At 36.3% G+C, this 21151-nt stretch overlaps 1 protein-coding gene across 3 annotated transcripts in view; it reads left to right on the plus strand.

The window, feature by feature from the left end:
* PLD5 (phospholipase D family member 5) overlaps positions 1–21151 on the plus strand; it is a 160943-nt gene that overhangs the window by 87199 nt on the left and 52593 nt on the right. For all 3 annotated transcript variants that reach the window (XM_015857803.2, XM_015857804.2, XM_015857805.1), the window contains 2 exons: positions 6111–6279; positions 13691–13805. In XM_015857803.2, the coding sequence (XP_015713289.1) occupies positions 6111–6279; positions 13691–13805 (284 nt within the window). The remainder of the gene's footprint in view (positions 1–6110; positions 6280–13690; positions 13806–21151) is intronic.

Consider the following 21151-nt stretch of genomic DNA (forward strand, 5'->3'; position numbering starts at 1 on the left):
TTGAAATAGAGTGCAAACAAAAATCATGACATTAAGCAAAGAATTACATGACTAGGTAATATAGAGTATGATGCCCTTCATATTGGTTATTAATTTTGGAATGTCTCATCAGTATGTGGAAAAAGTCAGAAGAATGCTGTGCTAATTTGGTTCAGCTGCTGTCTTTTCTATATCTTTACTGGTCTTATCAACCAATCCAAGCATCATTTCGTGTTATGTTGAATAGTAAATGTGTTTTTCTGCGTTCTGAACCTTAAGGTTAGTTTTTAATTTGTATTATGTTTCAATTCTTATTACTTCTGGGGCAATACAGAGGGTCTTCAAGAGCTGCTGACACAGGCTGGATTGAGATATTGATAAGCTGGCACTCATCAGTTCTTGTAGGGTTCCCACTGAAGAGAAATAATTAAATAGGACACCTGAAATATCACCTAAAATACATTTAATTAGAAGTTGTTCACATTTTTGAACCTTGGGTGATTTGCGTTCATGTATAGCAGGTCTTTCATTTGAAAGTAATGTCTGTGTTAAAGTTTGTGTCACTTGTCACCTAAGGGGAGCTGAAACAGCAGGAGATATATATGTTTGTTTATTTATTTATTTATTTTTGGGGGGGAGGGGAGTACATTCATTCTTATGATAGTGGAATAGGAGAGAGGCAATCATCTTTTTCTCACATAATGATCCATAGGACTGTCCGAAGAAATATTGCTGGGATGCTTATAGTTATTTTTTCTAGTCTCAGAAAGTTGAGTTTAATCTTCAGCTTTTGAAAATCAGTGTTGTTTCACTGAGGTAACCACTGACTAAGAATCTGGGCCTTAAGATGATGGATGCATTGCACTTGTCTAAATGCTATATTTGGCTTTGTACACATTGTGGTGAGTGGGCACAAAAGCAACTGTGTGGGAATAGCAGTAATGAAATGGTCTTCTGGATGCTTATGAAAAGTATAAAAAGGTTTAGTGGTGTGAAAATACAGGTGGATAATAGCCTGTGTTAATTCCTTCTGCAGACCAATAGGAAGAATTGGAAGGGGACTAAGTGCAGAGAAGGCACAAACTTGGAAGGGGGAAGCTAGAAGGCTGCTTCTGGTTTTAGGTATTAGCTGAAGCTCCTAAGGATGGAGGTCAGTGAACACTTGAAGTTGTCAGGGCTCTTTATTCCCATTCTTGTGACACAACTGCCTCCTGCAGCTGCATGTTAAACAGAACTGGGCAACTCATTTACTGAAGAGAGAGCAGTGTGTTCTGATTCCAGTCACAAACTGTAGCTGCAGAACTTAGGCCATGGGTGAGAAGGTCTATCAAACCTTTTGCAATAGATGCAGGACATCTTAGCAATCTCTGGCTATGTGTTTACTTAGCAGATTACCTCTGTATCTTGCTGCTGTGCTCTAAAATATTGTAGCTGTTTCTTGTGTCAAAGTGCTCTTGTGGCATCCACGCTGGCTCAAGTGTGACTGGGGTGCTGCTGACTGACTATATGTGATGAAGTGCAAAAACCCAGGAGTGTGGTATATGCTATCTTGGCTTGAAGCAGCTGGGAGAAATGTCGCTTTGCTGTTTTAGCCTGTAGCTATGGCTTCATTTCTTTATATGCTTGAATGTTGTAGTCGGGTGATCCTGTTCAGATGCATGCTATCAACTGTTAAACCACTGCCTGTATGTCCCTCTTAGTTGTAGTTCATATATGCAGGGAAAGAAAATGTAGGAAATATGATTGGAACATCTAGTTCTATGTCCTCGTTTTTCTCCTTTCTCCATTCATATCTTGCACATGGTTGATGTTATCTTCCAGAGTAATTTCCAGCCAGATTCTGAATATGAAGGCAGTCAGGAGATGAAGAATATTCCTTCAAAACAAAGGCTGGTGTTGTGTATCCCTATAATTCCAGCACAGTTTGATTTCTTAAAGTGAGAAGTGTTAATAAGCTCACTGCAGTGTTTTATCACTGATTGCATATAATAATTAAATAATATATGTATTCATTAGGGAAGCACTTATAGCAGCTTTTTAATTTAAGCATCGCAGTAGTCTGCTCTCCTGAATACTCAGAAATGTTCAGGTAAAGCTCTTAATCTATGCTGTATGTTTGCAGAATCTTTAACACAAGAAATCTGAGCACGTCTGTGTTTAGTGCAGATCTAAATCAATGAATCCTCTTAAGCAGCCCTTCCAAGTCCTTACCACTAACTGTAATAGAACAGCCAAGTGTATTGATAAGCTGTGCCAATGCCTCCTTTGGTTTTATTTATTACTTAGGAAGCTTTTTCTCTGAGAGATTTTGTTCTGTGTGATTTTGAAATAGTAGTTATACTTTTTCTGGAAGGGAATAAATGCACTCAGGTGCATTAGGCCAGTTCTCATGTGTGACTCTGGATAGAGACTAACTGAAGCTCATTTTATGCAAAGCTATAAATATTTGTTAATGTAATAAGTTTATTGAAGCAGCAAACATATAGCTTCTGCCTATTTTCACTGTGCTAGCGCTTTCTACTCTAATTAACTCAGATCCTAAACTGTTTTCTTTTGAGAAGAAAATAAGATATGAGAGCAGAAATGAATCTCTTGTTTTCTGTCCTATGAACTGTCAGAGAAAAAGGAAAATGCTCAGCATGGGATATAATTCAGTTTTAATTTCTAAATGTGAGTCATGCAGCTGAGCTCAGAAGTGTCTTATTATAGAGGTCAAGTTCTGTTCCTTGGAAGGCATTAAATATGGCTATACTGCTTTCCACTTTTCTGTTGATTTAGTGGGGCCTGAATCTCATCTCTGACCCTTCTCTCCCTCTGTGACATTACAGAAATCATACATTACTTTCAGGTTTCTCAGTCTGCTTGAGGTAGGTTTGAGAACATTCAGCTATATTACTGAAGGGACCAGGTTATGTTGGCATTAATCAGGTGAAATAAATAAAGCACCAGGAAATCAAGGAGAGGAAAAATATCTAGCAGGTGTAAGGTTATCTTCTAATGACTTATGACCATAGGTAAAGTCTATTTTAATCACCATGTTACATTTGTTCTGTTTTGCTTTGACACTTTTGCAGTGTCAAATGACTAAATGTGTCATTGACTAAATTGTGTCATCACATCTGATGTTCCTTAAGGTCTGCAAATGCCCTTCTCTCCTGGAAATTTTTGTAATACCTTCAAAAAAGCACTTTGTAGGTCACACTGGAACAAAACAGAAATAAGCTTAGATTTTATTAGTGGAACTGGGGCTTGTGAACTCAATTTCTTGGGATGCAAGTTAAACAAAAGTTGTCTCGACTGGATCTTTGCTCCTGTGCCCAAGGAGGAGGGAAGATTGTGAAGACAAAAATAACTTATTTATGAACTGGGTTGGTGGTTTTATTTTCCATATCTCTGTGGTATCAGTACTCAAATGTGTATGTGAAGTAGAGGCTGACATCCACAACAGTGTTTATATTACATTCTATGGAATTGCTACCAGTTGTTTGTGGAATCTGTGTATAGAATGTATATGCATTATACTGTAATATTTTCCCCTACTTCACACCTAATGAGGTGAAGTCAATATAGCAGAAATAAGTATTTATGTGTTTGGCTGGATCAAGGTCCTAATCTCAAAAATAATGTTAAATTTCAAAACCTGAGTGGACAACCTGCTGTAATTGATCCAGCTTTGAGGGATGAAGTAGATGATCCCCAGATTATCTCAATGTTTCTGTGATTCTGTAACAGTGTTACCTTTTTATCAAATTACGGCTTGACAAAGATGGGGAGAGTTGAATGCTTTGCAGTGAGGCAGCAGTTCAGTACAGCCTATCGGATACACTGCTGCAAGTCACTGCAAGTGATCTGGACATATTTGATCATATTAGATATTTTGTGGGTTGTCTATTTATTTACATAAACCACTGTGAATGTCAGGCAATACTGGGAAATTTTAGCCAAATCTTTTATTAGGAAATGTTCTGCACTTTTAAATTATTGCTAAATCAGAACTAAATATGATGGATTATTTTTGGAATAATCACTTGATACGTAAAATGTCTTTGGAGAATACTTAAATAACTTTCTCATGTTCATTTGTATTTGGGTGGACAATGGAAGAGGCCCTAAAAGACATGGATTAATTTAACATCTTTGCTACTTGATTGTTGTTGGTGGCTTTTCTTTATTATGCACATGTAGAAATCACTTCACCTCCTGTACCTTGTTTTCTCTCTCTTTAGATAGTAGAGTATCTTTGTTGTATTAAAAAAGCTCTGGGACTATGAAAGCTTATAATTTTATTGGGGCTCTTAGCAACGTAAACAATGCCAAAAGAAGCAAACTAGATTTCTAAGGGATTCATGTAAAGATTTAATAAGTTCTGCAAGAATAACAGGTGCAACAGGAATGTATGTATAAACATGGGCTAAAATAGTTTGTTTTTTAAAGTATAGCATTGCGAATAGGCACAAAAGGGTAGGTTGTTTTTAGAAGACTAGTTATTCTGAAAGATTATAAACAGAGTAGTTAAAATATTTTAGAATAAAGTATACTTACAGGCATTACAAAACAAAATGTATTTTTAACCTCTCACTGTTAATTTGTTGATGTTACAATTATGTTACTGTAATGCTGTTAAATCTAATGTTTATCATCAGTAAAGTAGTATGTTCAATTATGTGGTGGAGTGTCTCGTCAGTAACTGTAGTTCAGCAATATGTGTGTTGTTTGAGTTGTTTTAGGGAATAAGAGAATATTCGAAGCTATTGAAAGGAAAAGCTGTGCCTGTTTTTTTATTGGCTTGGTGTAGGTTTGTTTTTGTCAGGCAGGAAGAATAAGCCTATGATAATTACCACGCTCTCACAATATTTCACCCAACCTGCCCTATAATATTAAAGAGTACTAAACTTCAGTCTTCCAATGTATGAGCTTCACAAACATTTCACATGCAACACTGTGGGATGAATTTCAGTAACAGAAGATGCAGAACTATTCTTTTTTTCATGGGCAGAAAGTGCCCAATTCTCAGTTATATCTGATATTTATATTGATTATTTACTAACAAAACAAAACTTAAAAATTATATTGCCAGTGTTGATCATTATGATAATAAGTAGTATAGAAACAGTCTTGGAAATACTTGTTATACTTGATTGCAATGAAACGAAGCCCCTGTTGCAACTTTCCTAAATCTAATTTGTTTGAGTCACATTAAAACAGGCACTTATAAAAGTGCAACTTGTATGAGTTGATAATTTCATCTGTTTACCTAAAGGCACTCGACTCACTTGTGATTATTTTTAATGTTCCTCTATTGAGTGAAGTAAGGAGCTTTACCTGCTGTAATTTAAGAAAGTCAAGCACGCTGAATGAAACAAAATTTCTTTGAAATGGAGGCATATTTAAAAGTGTCAGTTTATCAAGAGGTTTGTTTAGCTTCTTGGATTGGATGCATGGGAATGTATGTAACTTGAAAGCATTTTGAACAGTATTGACAGTAAGGAGCCTTTCAAAAAGAACAGAAAATTAACAAAAAAAAACCTGTAATCGTCCTCCTTTCATTATCCACAGGATTCTAATCAAAGCCTTATGCAGGTAAAACAAACAAACAACCAGAAAACCCTAGGAGTACAACTAGGCAGCTTGGAGCATCTGAAAGGGAAAATGCATACGTAGATGCTTTTATAACAAAATGTCAGCAGCAGATATAAGAGAATGTCAGGGAGTATGCACGTTGCCACCTTGCTTAGAGTAAAGTGAGACAGTAAATGCAAGGATGAAGAATTGCAAAGAATTAAGAGATTGTTTAATGCTTCCTTTTTTTCCTTATGGACTGGTTCCATCTTGTTATAAGATTTAAGCTTTTCTGTGTTCAAGCTGATGTTTCAGGGCTTCAAAAGCTTAAATTGCTTTACTGCCTTAGCATTAGGTCATCTCCATGTTTTATTGTTTGGGGAACTGCAGAGCATGGCAGTTGGCAACTTCAGAATGAGTTGTGAGATAACTGACTGCTGAGAGCTTCTGGGAGCTGATGTTGAACCACAGGCCCAAACCTGGCATTTATTAATTTATTTTTACAATTGGAGACTTTTTTATAAAGAAAGGTGCTCATGTTAAGTGGTTATTTTTTCCTTATCTATTCTCAGGGTTGCTCTTGTGGAAAATATTCCTGAAGGGATCAACTATTCAGACAGTGCACCATCCCACTTGTCTCTTTTCCAAGGCTGGATGAATTTGCTTAATATGGCTGAAAAGTCTGTTGACATAGTATCTTCCCAGTGGGACCTCAATCACAGTCATCCATCAGCATGCCAGGTATGTTCTAGACTAAAAAAGATGGGACTTTAACAATCTGTTTTTGTTGTCTGTGAATTGTTTAGAGCTGCAGCCCTTCTATGTAGCAAACCGATTTGTTTGGGTAGTTTAACAAACAAACAAAAAAAAAAACAACAACAAAACACACAAACGTTTTCTTATGAGGATTGTTCTGTCAAGATGTTAGTTTTCTGAGAGTGGTAGCACACTGGACTAGGGAACAGATCTAACACATTCAGATCACTTCCATCTCAGGAAACAATGTCATTGTATAATCTTAAGAAACTTGCAAAACTATAAATATTCAAATGTCCATAATTTGGGAATATCCTTAAAGCTATATACTTATTTTCTATTTGGTGCAACTGATCAGGTAAAAGAGTAGTTATGTGGTTTAGTTCTGCAGCCAAATTGATGTGTAGAATTACACTTACAAATTATCTGATAGCAAATGTATCAGATGATTCTTCATATCTTTTCAGAATGAATCTGAAGGGTAGTGAGTTAGGGCTTGTGCAATAAAGTACAGTAGGAAAAATCATAAATCACCAAATGAGGCAAGCATGCATTGCAGTGATGCTGTGCCAACAAATATATGATTATTGATAGTAGTTACCTTAGAAATGGGGTAAGGGCAGGTTTCCACTTAGCGTTACCCTGTCAAATTGAGATATTGAAGAAGGGATGGGCTTAGCGTGTCTTTTTAATAATGGATTATTAGCTGGAATGGAATTCAGTTAAAATCGCAGTAGGGTAAACATAAGAATCTACAGTACTATACTATGTCACAAACTTTTCACTTTCCTCTCTAGTTTGGATGATACTGTGCAGTAAAAAATGCCTTATGCTAAATTATGGACAATGACTGGTATTCTCAGCAACCAAAGATGGTGCTTTGAACTGCCTGTGTTTTCACATAATCAACTGACTTGTGCTTCTTTTTAGAGAGGCTGTTGCGTAGCTGAAGGTCATACATCCACTTTCTTCAGAATCTCCTCTATGTCCATTTAAATGAGTGAAAACCTGAGCTGAGCATTCAAATGGAAAATTTAGTGCAAACCCTTCCTTTTATAATGCTTATAAATATTGGAGTAGAGTTCGTGAATAAATTCATTGAATATCAAAATATTGAAGCTTTTTGCAATGTAATTATGTAGCTAAGCTTTATTTAAATTCATTGCCTAAGAAACTTAAAACCCATGTTCTGTCATTCAAGCAGACGAATTCACAGAGAATGCCTTAGATGTTTTCAAGATGTGCATGAATTGGTCTGTGCATGAATCTTTTAAAAACATTTTGTCTGAAAAAATCTAACATGTCATTTGCTTCAAAACCGGCAGAGCCGAACAAATCCCAAACAGGGAGTAAAAATAGCAAACTGGAAATTGGGATTTCAGTAGTTGAACATCAATTCCATTCACTGTTCCACATTTTCATGCAAAGTAAAAACTGTGAGATTTTGCTGAGTGTCAGAACAGGGAAAAGGAAGAAGAGGCGCGTAAGTGGATTTGCTTCTTCACCCTTATATGCACTGTTAAAGCCATAAAAATGTTACTTATTTTTAGTAATATTCTATTTTAGTTTTCGATTTAGAATACAGAGTAGTCTTACAAAAGTAATTACTTCTGTTTAAAAGGTGATTAATATTCCAGTCATTCCCTCATTTGTACAGCAGTGTGGGCTGAACAGCTGATAGATTTTTCTGTCAGGCTTGTCTATTCATCCTAAAACAGTGTGCTGCTATTGGCCAATCTAATTGCTGAAGAAATTGCCAAAGAGGCAGGGATCCTTAGCAAATTGCTGTCCTAGAGAGTGTATACAAAGCTTAGAGAGTGAAAAATAGGGAAGAAAACTTGTATTATTGCATTTGATTTTTAATGTCATAAAAAGAAAGAGAAATGACAGAGGAGCTTCAGTAGTTGTTATCTGGTAGTGTTCAAAAGTCAAGTGTCCTTGGATCTTTACAAATTCAGATTCAGGGAAATATATCCTTGAAAAACAGAAATGTTATGCAGGGAGTGCTGCAAAACTTCTAGGTGCTATTGTGGTTATACTTAAGGAAGTTCTAGTTGTTCCCTAAGTGATGCTGCTTTAATCAGAAATTGAGAACATAACCATTTTCTTTAGGGATTCACATCCTGCTGTATTAGAATTTTCATTTCGGGAATAGTAAGATGTATTATAAAGCAAGTTTCTTTACCTGACCAGTTTAAAAGACATTGATTTTTGGAGAATGGCTGAGTAGGCTAGATTGCTTTTTCTTCGTTGAAGGACCTAGCTATATTCTTTGTGTTTGTGTTTTTATGGACACGCATTAATCTATTGTGTGTGTGTGTGTGTGTGTATCTAAGTCCAAAATACATCTTGAAGAAAAAGAGCAGTAAATTCTGCAGTTTTACCTTCACATGTGCATATATATAAACCTATGGTCCGTATGTCTATCTATGATTGTTTATATATAATACGCATGCATCATGTGTGTACATAAAATTGTGGAATTTTCCACTCTATTTTTCTTCAGTTTTGTTTGTTTGTGTCACCTTTTCTCCTCAACAGTTGTCTCTCCATGTTTTGTGACTGAATTCTTTGTGAATTGCTGACTGATAAGCTCAGCACAAATCTTGCTGGATTGGAGTCTTCAAATATGAACACACAATGCTAAAATGTTTTGTGGTCTTCCACTGCTTTGAAAATCAAGTAAACAAGTATTAGTTTTGCAAACTTTTGAGTAAGCTTTCCATACCTGCGTTTCTTATTCAGAAGAAAATGGTGTGTTCTGGCAGATTTGTGCTGTCATCTCTGTGTGTTTTTTAGATAGAAGGGTAGTTGTTAAACAAAAGACATTGAGATATTTGCAGAATGTGAACTTCTGAATCCTCCTGTGGCAATCTGATGTTTAGACATATCAGAAGACATTGGAAACAAAAATTTTGAAGATAGCTTTTAGTTCAGTTTCAATAAAAGGAGACTGGAATATAAAATCATGCAGATGTGATGATTTTTTTTCGGTTGGTTTCCTCTGGGTCTTCTAATGTTTAAAAACATTAATTTGCAGTGTTCTTACATAGTTGCAGTAAGTCTTTCCTTACTAGTTCCATTTTAACAAGTAAGGATCAATGCTATTTTTGTTTATTGATATTGCCATAAGTATGGCAGACTTCCCCCTGAATGGATTTTTGGAGCATCCTTAGTTGATCAGTGGATAGACCTGCGTGTCTGACTTTTTTACAATGGTTGTACAAAAACCAAGTGGTTCTGACTTCATCTCTGTTTCCCAACCTATTGTGCAGTTTTCAGATGGCTTGATGGGAGAAGTCTCCCACTCAACCTGAATATCTTGTGGAAGCCAGCTGTCCAGCTTGGTAATGAAATCTCTGAATGTGAGCTGTGGGTCATTTGCAGACAGGTCTCCTACAAGAGTCTTAAGATGATTTGTTTGATAGAACAAATGTTAGTGCCAGAGATTAGGTATCCATCCTTTACAATTATAAAAAAAATGTAAATAAGTACAAAGAGGATGAGAACATCTGTAAACTGAGCAGCTGCCAGCAGAAATTGGCTACAGCCAGCTACAGAAATTTCAGTGTATTTTCTTTCTGTAAGCTAATACTTCCAAAGCCATATCTCCCTGTAAGATGGTAGCATTTCCCCAATACAGCTGATACAAAATAAGACATAGAAATTAACAAGAGAAAGTTTTTATAGTGAAAGCATTTTTTTGGACTCTGACTTTCTGAAAGTTGGTTGGATTCTACACTAGCTGTCTTGCTAGAAAAATGAGGAGAGCATTTTGAGTTTCTCTGCTCTGTATTAAATAGCAGAAGTTAAATTTAGGATTCTTTATTTACTGCATTGGTTTCTGCCAGTGTGTTCTGCTTGTTAGTGATGTTTTACAGATATGACTTAACAACTGATGATAAGACAGCTTGTTAAGACTGTGAGTAGAACTATATAGAATAAATTCAGAAAAAAATTCTAGAAGTACCTATTTTTATTTCTGTTGAAATAAAAATCTAAGTGTTGTCTAAATTGTAGATATGGAAGGGGACAGACACTCACTTTTAGAAAACTTCAGCAAATGTATTTGGTGGTTTTTATCTCCCCTGTTTTATTTTTAATGAGGAATGTGGGCTGACAAAGGTAACAGTAGCAAAGGAAATCATCCATGCTAGAATCAGTCTGCCTACGAAGAGATTAGAAATTTCTCTGTGGGGAATTCCAGAGATTTCTGGTAGTTTGGACTTATTTTTTTATTTTCTTTTTTAATGTAATTCTTCAGCTTGCTGTGGCATGGATAGTTGGGACGGATGTTTGAGATGGATGGTAGCTTAAAGCTGTTTGTTCATTTGATATGCACTTTTTACAACTGATTTTGTCTTTTTCAGTAGGTTTTCTGACACAGCATTGTGAAAATGTCAGATAGTATTTTATCAGGAGAAGCTGTTTTCTTGACGTTATTGTCTGCTAAAATGCAAATACAGTGAAAGGCAGTGTGCTGCATTTCACTTGGCTTGTTACTGTTTCTCAGTTCTCACAATCTAACTGCATGAGAGTGATTCAGATCTAAATCATGTAGTGGCACAGCAGCCCAGTATTGTCTCACAGAGAAAGTGTGGTCTGTATGACAGGATGAAGGTTTGTATTTAACAGAAGCATTTCAAATGTGCAGACAACGGTGACAAAACTCTTCAGACTTTCTGTCCTGTCTCTTTTCTTTTTCATAGAACAAACCAGTAAAACTGCAAGTAAACATGTCAAAAAATATAGAATCTGAGTCTCAAATTAATATTAATGGGAAAAGAAGGCCAGGTACTTCAACAACAAGAAGAAATTTCTTATATGCTATTTTACTAGAGTACATATGGATTTCTGAAAGCAACTTGTGTATTTCTCATAGTTGTTTAGAATGCCCAGCTTAAGCCTTCGTGAGAGTTGTAATATCTGGCAAGGAATTAAGCAGCAAGAGATGCACCAGAAGGACTTCTTTCCAGTTCTGATGCTGGATGATATTTTTTTGTTTGTAGTGAGTGCATTCCTAGTCTTAGCCAGCCATGCTTCATGATTCTGTAACAGTTGCTACTTAGAGATTTTTAAATGTTTTTATCAGCTTGAGGTTTCACTATGTGTGAACATATTTGGACAAAAAAGGATATGGTAGACACATAGACTCTGATGTTCCCAGTGGGAAAACAGACCTATTTTCAGAGGTGATGTTTTAACTGGATCACTCCATATGATGTATTCACCCCTCAGGTGGGCCACTCAACTGTCAGAGTGGCCTGTAAGGGATAGCCAGGGTGCTGCACTGGACACATCAGCACGTGTTGAGACCAGGTATAACAGGTTAAGGCACAAGCTGGAAACAGTGTTGTTTATTGTGGCCCCTAAATTTGACTGTAGTCTAGCAGCACTAGTCTGCAGTAATTAAAGGAGAGACCCAGGGGGATCCAGGGCAGCAAGGAGTGCTGGTCAGTAGTGATATGCTGCTGCCCAAGGGTTGCATTGGAGCTGCTGCATAATTCCGTATGCGGCACCCATCTCCAGCACACTATTCTTTCTTTAATCCTTAATTCTAGTAACATTTGCCTTCTTTAATAAATAAATTCTTCCAACTAACATCCTTCACAAATAAATAAAACTAAAAAGATGAGGAAGATCTTTTTAGCTTTGTGACTAATGGGAATGGCTGATTTGCATAGCAGCTCAACAAAGGTTTTTAGGTATGTGAGATAAAAAGTGGGTGCTATTTCTTCCAAATGGGAGCACCTTGTCATCTCAAAAGTGCTGAGTCTAATAAGAATTTAGTTCTTCATGTATAGCATGCTTTTATCGTTATGTTCTCTTGCTTTCATTGCTACAGCATATTGTTGACTAATAAATTCCTGGAAGCCCTGGGATGAGCAGGGAGCTATGCTGTGGATTTGAGCCATCAAACAGGCACAAAGAGCAGATCTGTACTTCCACTGCAGCCTCTGGCTGCTCTGTAATTTTGAGAAAGCTAGTTTTCAGGAGGCTGCATATTCTTATTTTGCCATATAAATTTGTGCATTTGGAAGTGAACCTGAAAAAATATGTGTACTGTAGACAAATGAAGAGCTACTTTCTGTACCTGCTGAAATCCTAGCAAGGCTCAATGGGCATTACAGGGCAAAGAGGTTTCCCATTGGCTGCTTTTCATGGTGTGGTGAGGAAGAAGGGTTTCTGCATGAGTTTTTGTTAGTCCATTTTACATCACATTCCTTCATCACAAACTGCTTTTGCAGTGCCTGTATTTGTAGAACAGAACAATCTTTTTAAGAATTTAGATGAACAGTTTGGAGGTTGTGTAAAAAGAATTCTCTAATACAGTCCCATGAAAGACTCTGTCTTCTACCTGCTTGATTGAAAACTGGCATAACTGTTAAACTTGGCGTGCAAGATTTTACCCCAGTGCTAGCATTATACTGAATTTACTGAGTTATACAGGTAGAGCAGACACTTTTTTCAACTGATTAGACCCAAATGTTTTTGTGTATGATACTGCTAATTGTAACTGGTGTCTGCTGAAGTAAGGTCGAATGGCAACAAGGAAAGAAGCTCCAACTTTGTGACCATAGTAACACGACACAATATGGTGCATAGGATATTTTATTCATGTCACGCAGCTACATGATTCTAACCAAGTGTTTTCCTTTAAATAAATATTGGACCTAAAAATTAAATATCTACTATGAAGAGGTCTAGTTTTTCTTTGTTTTTGGACGTGGAAAAGTGTGACTTGATTTGAGATTTTTATTTTCCGTGGGAAATAATTGCCTTATTTTCTGTTTCTGTAACATCTATGAGGTTACTTTTTGTGAGTTTTTTTGGTTTTTTTTTGGTTAGAAATAGGGCTCACATAGTAAAAATAATGCATAATAAAAGGGAAAATTAGATAAAATACATGTAGATTATTGTTCTTCCATCTGGTATAGTTCTTCTAAATATGAGCATATTGACTACATGGAAGTTTTTTGCATGATAGTTCAAACCACTTAAAAAAAAAAACAAAAACAAAAAAAAAACAAAACAAAAAAAACCAACAAATTTTCAATGGGAAAGTGTGCGATGAAGTCTTTTTCGTGCACTTTTTTTTTCCTGATTTAACATGAAGTAACTGGTTACAAGAAAACTAATATAGAAATACACTCATGCAGCATCTAGATCTAGACACTTCACTCCCTGTGTGTTGCTTGTTGTCATCAGTGATGTCAGCAATGCCCGGGGAAAGCAAAAGGGAAGTTTAGCCTTTAGAACAGTAACTTACTAACCTGTGGTGTAGGCTTAACCATATTTAGGAAGTTACTTACTCACCTGTTGTACTAGGTGTGTATATGACATGAATCTTTAATTCAATGATATGCTATTTAAACAATTTTGCTTTCCTTTCCAGGGTCAACGTCTTTTTGAAAAATTGCTTGAACTGGCATCCCGAAATATTGAGATAAAACTAGTGAGTGACATCCTGCCTGTGGAATCAAAAGTATTAAACGACCTGAAATCAAAGGGTAAGACCAACGTCTTTATGTATGGCACTGACTGCTATGTGATATTTACTTTAAATGCAGACCAAGATGGCACGTATAAAGTCCAAACTGTTGTTGAGCAATGTTGTCCTGTGAGTCTTCAGTTTTCTTTGATTCGTAGTTATAAAAAATCTGAATATCTAACTGTGGCTGGAGTAGACGTTTGCTGATTGCACTGGTTAAAATGGTGAAGCAGTGTTTAGATAGATGTTTAAACTCACTACAGCCATACTAATGGTAGGCAGTATCACCTGCGAAATTGCTGTTATACTCTGTGCGACAAAGTACTTTCCTATTTTAAGCAATAACAAAAGAAATGAATGAAACATACCTATGCTACCGCTGATTCTGAAGCACGGGAAAATACTTTTAGTCAAATTTAACCAGCTGACACAGGCGTCTGTGTTGTGTGTGTATTCTCAGGTGCCTACTTTCCTAACGATTGTTTTGAAATTCAAAATCGCTGTTCAAAGATGAGGTGTACACTGAGGGTACATGACTAAACTTCCCTTACGTAAAACTGTCTAAAAGAAAGAAAGAGAAAAGGATTTAAGAAATGGTAAAAGAAATTAGGATCTCTTAAGAGTTTTGATAACCTCACACACATTTTTGTTGAGCAAAAATACCTTTAGTATTGAGATAATCTGATAAAAGTATGATTTTAATGTTAGGATAAATTTCAAAAGGAAAAGATAATCTATATATTGTGATGATCATCACTTTTGAGACAGGTTAATATATAGATCAGAAAGGGTATTATAAAAAAATAGATCAAGTTAAATGTTTACTACTTGTGCCAGCACCCTAACATAACGTGTCTTTGTATGATAAAGAATAAAGAACATCATTTTCCAACAAAAATTGATTTTTGCTTAAATTCCTTATAATTTCCTGACTGGGAAAATAAAACAAGAAATCACTAGTGGAAGTCCTGTTTCATTAGGTGGATTTCCTTTTGAACAAGACTGGCATATTTTTGAAGACTGTTGTTATTTTAATGTGATCATTGTGGAGAGTTGTCACGTCGTGACATTGCCTGTTCCAGGACTTTGATTATTTCTACTGCATGACTAAAGGTGATACTGATCCTTTGATAACCACAGAGGCTACATCAGCTTTGACAGACATCTGTGAAAGAAGGAATCATATTTTTCTGATGTGTGGAAAAATAAATGTCTATTCTAAGATCAACACCAATGAAACTGTCTTCAAAAAAGTCATTTCATTCCCTTGTGATTCTGATGTCCCAAGCTGCACAGAGTAAAATGCAGTTAAAGGTAGGACTTGTGCATTTATATTGGTGTACCGCACAGCTGATATTTTAGTTATAATTTATTTAGAATGCCAAATATCAGAAATTATCTCCTTTCCAAGAAAGATGAGCAAAAACTTTAACTAGGAAAGGAAACCATTTGTCATTAACATTTATGTCAGTTTGTGGGAATTAATTAGATCCGTTAACTTGCTGAGCAAGCAAATAAAACATAGGCTTTTACTATTTTATTAGCTTCAGTTTCCCTTATGACTAATTCAGATTCCCAAGACAGGAAATTTTAGAGTATTCAAATGAAGGGATCGATAATATTGACTGCTCTGAGCTACAAAGAATCAGAGTAACTGTTACGTAGTAATTCTTGTCAGTTTTGTTGCCATCCTCTTAGAACCCAGTTCTACTTTTGGCCTTTTCTAAAGATCAATATTGTAAATTCTTGCTTTTCTAAGTATGAATGCTTTTTCTCATTCTGTGTTTTAGTTTATTTCTTCAAATTCTTGAATTTCTGTTACAATGTCTTTAGGATGATGAAATGATTGCCAGCTCTATCGCCTCACATTTATGTTGCTTTGTTGTTTCTGAACCATTGCTCAGACGTTGTAGAAGAGCCTTGTCTTTCTTTTCACCAGACTAGATGATTGCACCCATGAGCTGTGCCCCTGCACTGTGCAGGCTAGTTCCTGGGGTCAGAATGAATGTTAACTTGGGCGTTATCAACCACAGGCTGTGCCTGTTCAAAGAGTGCCTGAGAACCCTTTAAGTATGGCGCAGTCAGGGCTTCTCAAACATCACCTGTGCTTCTTTAGCCAGGGATGTCTCTATCACTGTGCATCTTCCAAGTAGCATGCTTCATACATTCTTTTTTATTTCGGTACTAAGAACCATAATATGTAACAGCATTGCTGCATCTCAGCACAGATATTGGGACTACAGCTAAAACCCAGCTTATTCTATCAAAAATTTCATTTTTGTGGACAAATGTGAGTGGTGTCTTCATGCTTCCTCACACAATTTCTGGTCTACTGCAGAAAATAGCTCTGATAGAGCTTTCCATCCCAGGGGTGCATCCTAGAGTCCTCTTTACACATCCTTCTTGTCCGTGCTGTTTGACAGAGGAGGAAGTTGAACTCTGACTTCAGATTAGAGCTGATGGGTTAAGACAAAGCTCAGTTTACATGGGCAGAAGAGCAGAACTGAAGTGGTGCAGAGTAAAATATAATGAGTAATTTACAGAACAGTGAACAATGTTTGTACAGATATCTGAGTTAGCAGTGAACCTGCAGGTTTTGTCACCACTTTTGATCTTTTCCTTGCCATGTCTTTGCTTTCCTGACTGACTTGAGCTAACTATAAAAAACAGCAGCATGATTACAGAAGCAGTTCAGCAAATGCACTGTGAAGCATGAACTGCTTTAGTCTGCCAGCACACCTAGGGCTGTGGTGATAGGAGCCTCTGAGCACTACAGTAGTATACCCTTGCTAATAATTGTTGCACTGCAGGAGTGTTATTTAGCTGCAAAATTAGACATTCAGTAATAAGGAAATACTAGCCCCAGAACATACATCTATGATAGACTTTAATTACATTATCTGTTGCTATATTTTACATGAAATACCTAACTGGTGCTTGGTGTAATCTTACCACGTTAGAAGACTTTTCCATTGTATCAAATGAGAATACATCAAACATTTAATGCCTGAGGGAGAAGATGCTCATTCAGAGGATATTATCTCTGTTGATAATGGGTAGAATCTTTTTTTATCTCGTATTTAATGTATGTCTCCAGGATCCTACACTGCATACAGGATGATTTATTTCCTCATAGGATTTTCCATAGTGCTTCTTGCTGTGGTATCTGAGTGCTCTGCAAATACACTATTAATGAATTTCTTCTTACAGCATTACTGTTAGGCAGGTCAGTTGCTGCTTCTCTCCCTCAGGGACATCTGGCAATTATTAATTCCAGCACTGGCACCAAAAGCTCGATCCAAGCATTTGTTTCTTATAATCATAGTTGTAAATATATATATTCATTTTTTTCTTAAAAAGCAACAATAAACACAAGTATGTTTTTCCAGCTCTAACACTGTCAAATTTAACACTGAACATACAAACTATGATGCTATCTTTATAAACCTTTCATAATAGGCAGATCTAGGGTGAATTCTTGATTCTCTTTAGTTAAAGCCTTTACTCACTTTCTCACGTATGTATACAAATACTATGCATATATATATATATGACTGTCTCCTGAAAAATAGACCTACCTCTAGGCAAAATTTGGCTCACTGTGTAAACAAACACCTTATCCTTCCTGTGCTGTGACAGTACCTTATTAATTCTTGCTTTCAAGGTTATTGCTTTAGCCTTTTCTCAGCTGTGTTGGTTTACTAGATTGAAACATTTCTTGTAACCCTTCCCTGTTCTTGCAACATAATTAGCTGTTACAGTCTTTGTGTGCTTAAAGCAAACATCTGAATGGTATTGTTTTCAATTAGCAGGTTGTTGTATCATTTCTTACGTGCACAGAATCTAAGTTTCATGCTAATTACAATATTATTTTAGCTGACAGTATTAATGCTTTTTAAGGCGTGCCAGTGCATTTTCTAAAATATGAATGCTTCATTTTTTTTCCCCCTTTCCCCAGTACTTCTGTTTCATAAACAATTTTTCTTATATTTCTAAGGAATGCTTTTTGCCACAGTGCTTTATGTGGCAGATAAGGAGAGAGGACTCTGTCCGTTTCCAAATAAGACTTTTTAATTTTTTATTTTTTAAATTTTTTTAGATCGTATAATTTAACTTACAGCTATTGAATTTTAGTACAGAAACTGATGGATCATATGAAGTCTCTGTGTTAAGTAAGGCAGAGTCTAATCATAAGATGATACTCTGACTTACTAAGTAGTTTATGAACATTGCCCAGGGTTACTGTCTCTTGGTTAGATGCAACTAAATTAGAAAAAAAAAAAAGACAAAATATATTACTGTGGAGCGACAAATAAATTAGTAGGAAGTGGAGCACTGTAAGCTTTCTGAGCTTTTATTTGTGCACTTTGGATTGCAAACACTAGCAGTTACCATTCCATGACAAATCAAATCTGTCTGGGCAGCTGTGTGATTCCAAGCTGCTCTTTGCACGCTCCACCATATGTTGCCCCTCCCTGCCTTCTTCCTTGCACCAGTTCTTATATGTCTAGGGGGCTGGTCTGGCTACAGACTGCTTTTATTTTTTCGGTGTTTTGTTTTGTTTCTTTCCACTGGCATAATTCTAATTTGCATTTGATTTCTGTGTTACTCAGTGTGTTATCTCACAGGTTATATCCAACATAAGGATAGGAAACACGTACCTGCAGTTGACAATGGAAACAGAACCACTGGAACTTGGTTTAGACAGACTTGATCTGAAAGTTCATGTAATGCTTCAGAATTTTTAGTGTTTTAGAAGGTTTTCTTATTTACTTTTGTTTTAATGAAATTGTTCCCCAGTGGACAGTAGTAGTGAATATTTAACTAAATGTGTTTGTTTATTGTATATGCTAAATATCTATACATCATACCTAAATGTGTTTCAGGCCATATTCTGTCTGCTATTGTTGGCACCCTTAGGGCGTAGAGTGGTTTTAGAGATTTCAGGCTTTTGGAACATTAGTTCTTATCTTCGACCACAATCACATTCCTTTTCTTTATGTCAAGGTGTGAATGAGTGGAAAGATGATTTCGTAGTTTTAACATGTTATAGAAAGACTGAAAAACTTGCGTTTTGTTATCAAAAGATGGAGAACACTTGAGAACCTCAGTCCAGTTAATGTAATGCAAGTCATAGGAATGTGGAGGTCCTCTATTTCAGAGAAAACTGCTTATTTGGGAAAGAAAAACCTATGAGATTAGCAAGGGCACCTTTTGGTAAGTTCATATTGACATAAAATATGTTCAGAGGGAAAGGAGAGGAGGAGAGTTTGCAGTTTTCTGTAGGCAGATGGTTGGGTAAGGCATGATTAAATTTAAATTTTCAGCCTAGAATATTTGGTTTCAGTATTAGAAAAAAATGTTCCAAACAAGTGGACAGTGAATATTGAGCAGATTATGAAAGAGAAACCATTGTGAGATTTTAAGAAAGTTGGCAGGCCCCTATGAGTTGTGGTCTCATGTGTGTTTATCTCTGGTCTGTAGGATTGGTCTAGACTCGTTTAAAGGATAGTTTTAATAGTTGCATTATATAGAAGAATAACCTAAACTTATGTAGTTAAGTAACACTTAAGTCCCTTTGGTATAATGATAATACTGGGAATCAATGTGAAAAACAGTGTGAAGGCTAAAAGAAGAATACATTCCATTCAGTGGGAAACTGGAATGGATGCTAATGGATGTTTGCTGCATAAGAGTGTAAAGAATGCTTTTAAGAGCTGAAACCCAGCTGCTGATGGCTATATCTAAGGTACTGAATGGAGTTGTAGCTTCACTGCTTTCTTATCAGTAAGTCTTTCCTTGGCCAGGTTCTGTAAGACTGTGGAAGGAGGGTTGTTAGTGGCAAGTTCCATCTCTTAAAATTCAGAAGTACCAAAAATAGACTCATTTCATCTTTGGGTTTTCAGAAACAAGTAAGTAAGATCCTTTGAGTCGAACAAGGGTGAGTCCTGAAGGAAGCAATTTGGGTCTGAATTTCACGTAATTCAGTTTCACATTGGACATTCAACTATCTACTTAACATCTAGGCAACACGATTATGCAGAAACTCCTGTTTAGCTGTTAGACCTTTCTATTTAGGCACCTAAGCTTCTTTGACTCATTTTATGTTACTATGTGTGCACACATCCACTGAAGTCTTCAGAAGTGTTCAGCATTGGTTTTATGCCTAAATCCCATGAAGACTCATAAGAAATGTTTCTCATTTGTTTCAGCTGGGGAGCTAGATCCTGCAATATAAGGTAAGCCAAGCCATGTCCAACATTATTAATCGTGACTGAAAAGAGAGGGCAGGTAGAACTTTTGTTACATCTTAGAGATGCGTATAGATGGACAAAATGTTTTTGACTCAGAACATCTGCCTGAATTGTGGAAGAATGGTTCAAAATCCTGATCCATGTAAATGTTTTTAAATTTTCAGCCTGAAAGAGTTACCTACCTTACCAGACACATGACAGGAATCAGACTGAGCCAGTATTGAAGATCCTTAACCTCATAAAATAGGGGGTGTAATCACAAAGGTTTGGAAATGTAGAAGATAGTCTTTCTGTAGAGGATCTATCTGGGTCCTTGATATTTGAGCTTTAACAGTTTGCAGAAATTCTTCAAGTTTCTGCCTTCATTTGAACATGATGTTAATTTGGAATAGAAGAAACCTGATATCTAGTCCTTGCTCTTCTTCTTTTCCTCCTGCTACCCTCGCATATTTGAAAATAAACTTGGACGAACTGTTTTAAGCTTCTGGTTACAGGACAGGATTTTGAAACTTGGTCAGAGAATGGATCCTGTGCAGTTCTGAATGAGTTCTTGAGGTAGATGGCGTGGTGACCATTGTCATTGCCTACTGTCTAGTTTAGATGTCTTAGCTCAAAAACATAACGGGCTGTAGTCCAGCTTTTGTCTAACATTCTTTGGGAAACAATGCATACTCTGGAATTAAAACTTCATCAGATGCACGAATATCCTCAAAATAGGCACCATAGTAGATTGCAGTGTGAAACAGCTTATTTTCTCTTACGAGTCTGAAACCCATCAATTTTAAGAAGGTTTAGGCATGGGCTGCCTTAAAGAGTTCTCTAACAATAGGAAATTAGTAGTATGAAACTGTTATGCCAATAATTTAGAAAGAAAAACAACATTCTTTCATTTCTAGAGGCAATCAGGGCCTTGGGTTGTACTGAATTGTTTTCAAAAGAGGGAGAGGGGGAAAAGGTTTATAAGCTAAAACCTCTTGGTGCCCACAGAAGCCAGATATGCAGGTGGCAAAGTCTAATTTTAAGTTCTACAACATTTGTATATGTAGATTTAGAAATGAATATCTTTGGAGGTAATGCATGTGTAATGTGTACTTTTGCATTATATAATATC

This window comes from Coturnix japonica, chromosome 3 (genome assembly GCF_001577835.2).
Source record: "Coturnix japonica isolate 7356 chromosome 3, Coturnix japonica 2.1, whole genome shotgun sequence".
Classification (NCBI taxonomy): Eukaryota; Metazoa; Chordata; class Aves; order Galliformes; family Phasianidae; genus Coturnix; species Coturnix japonica.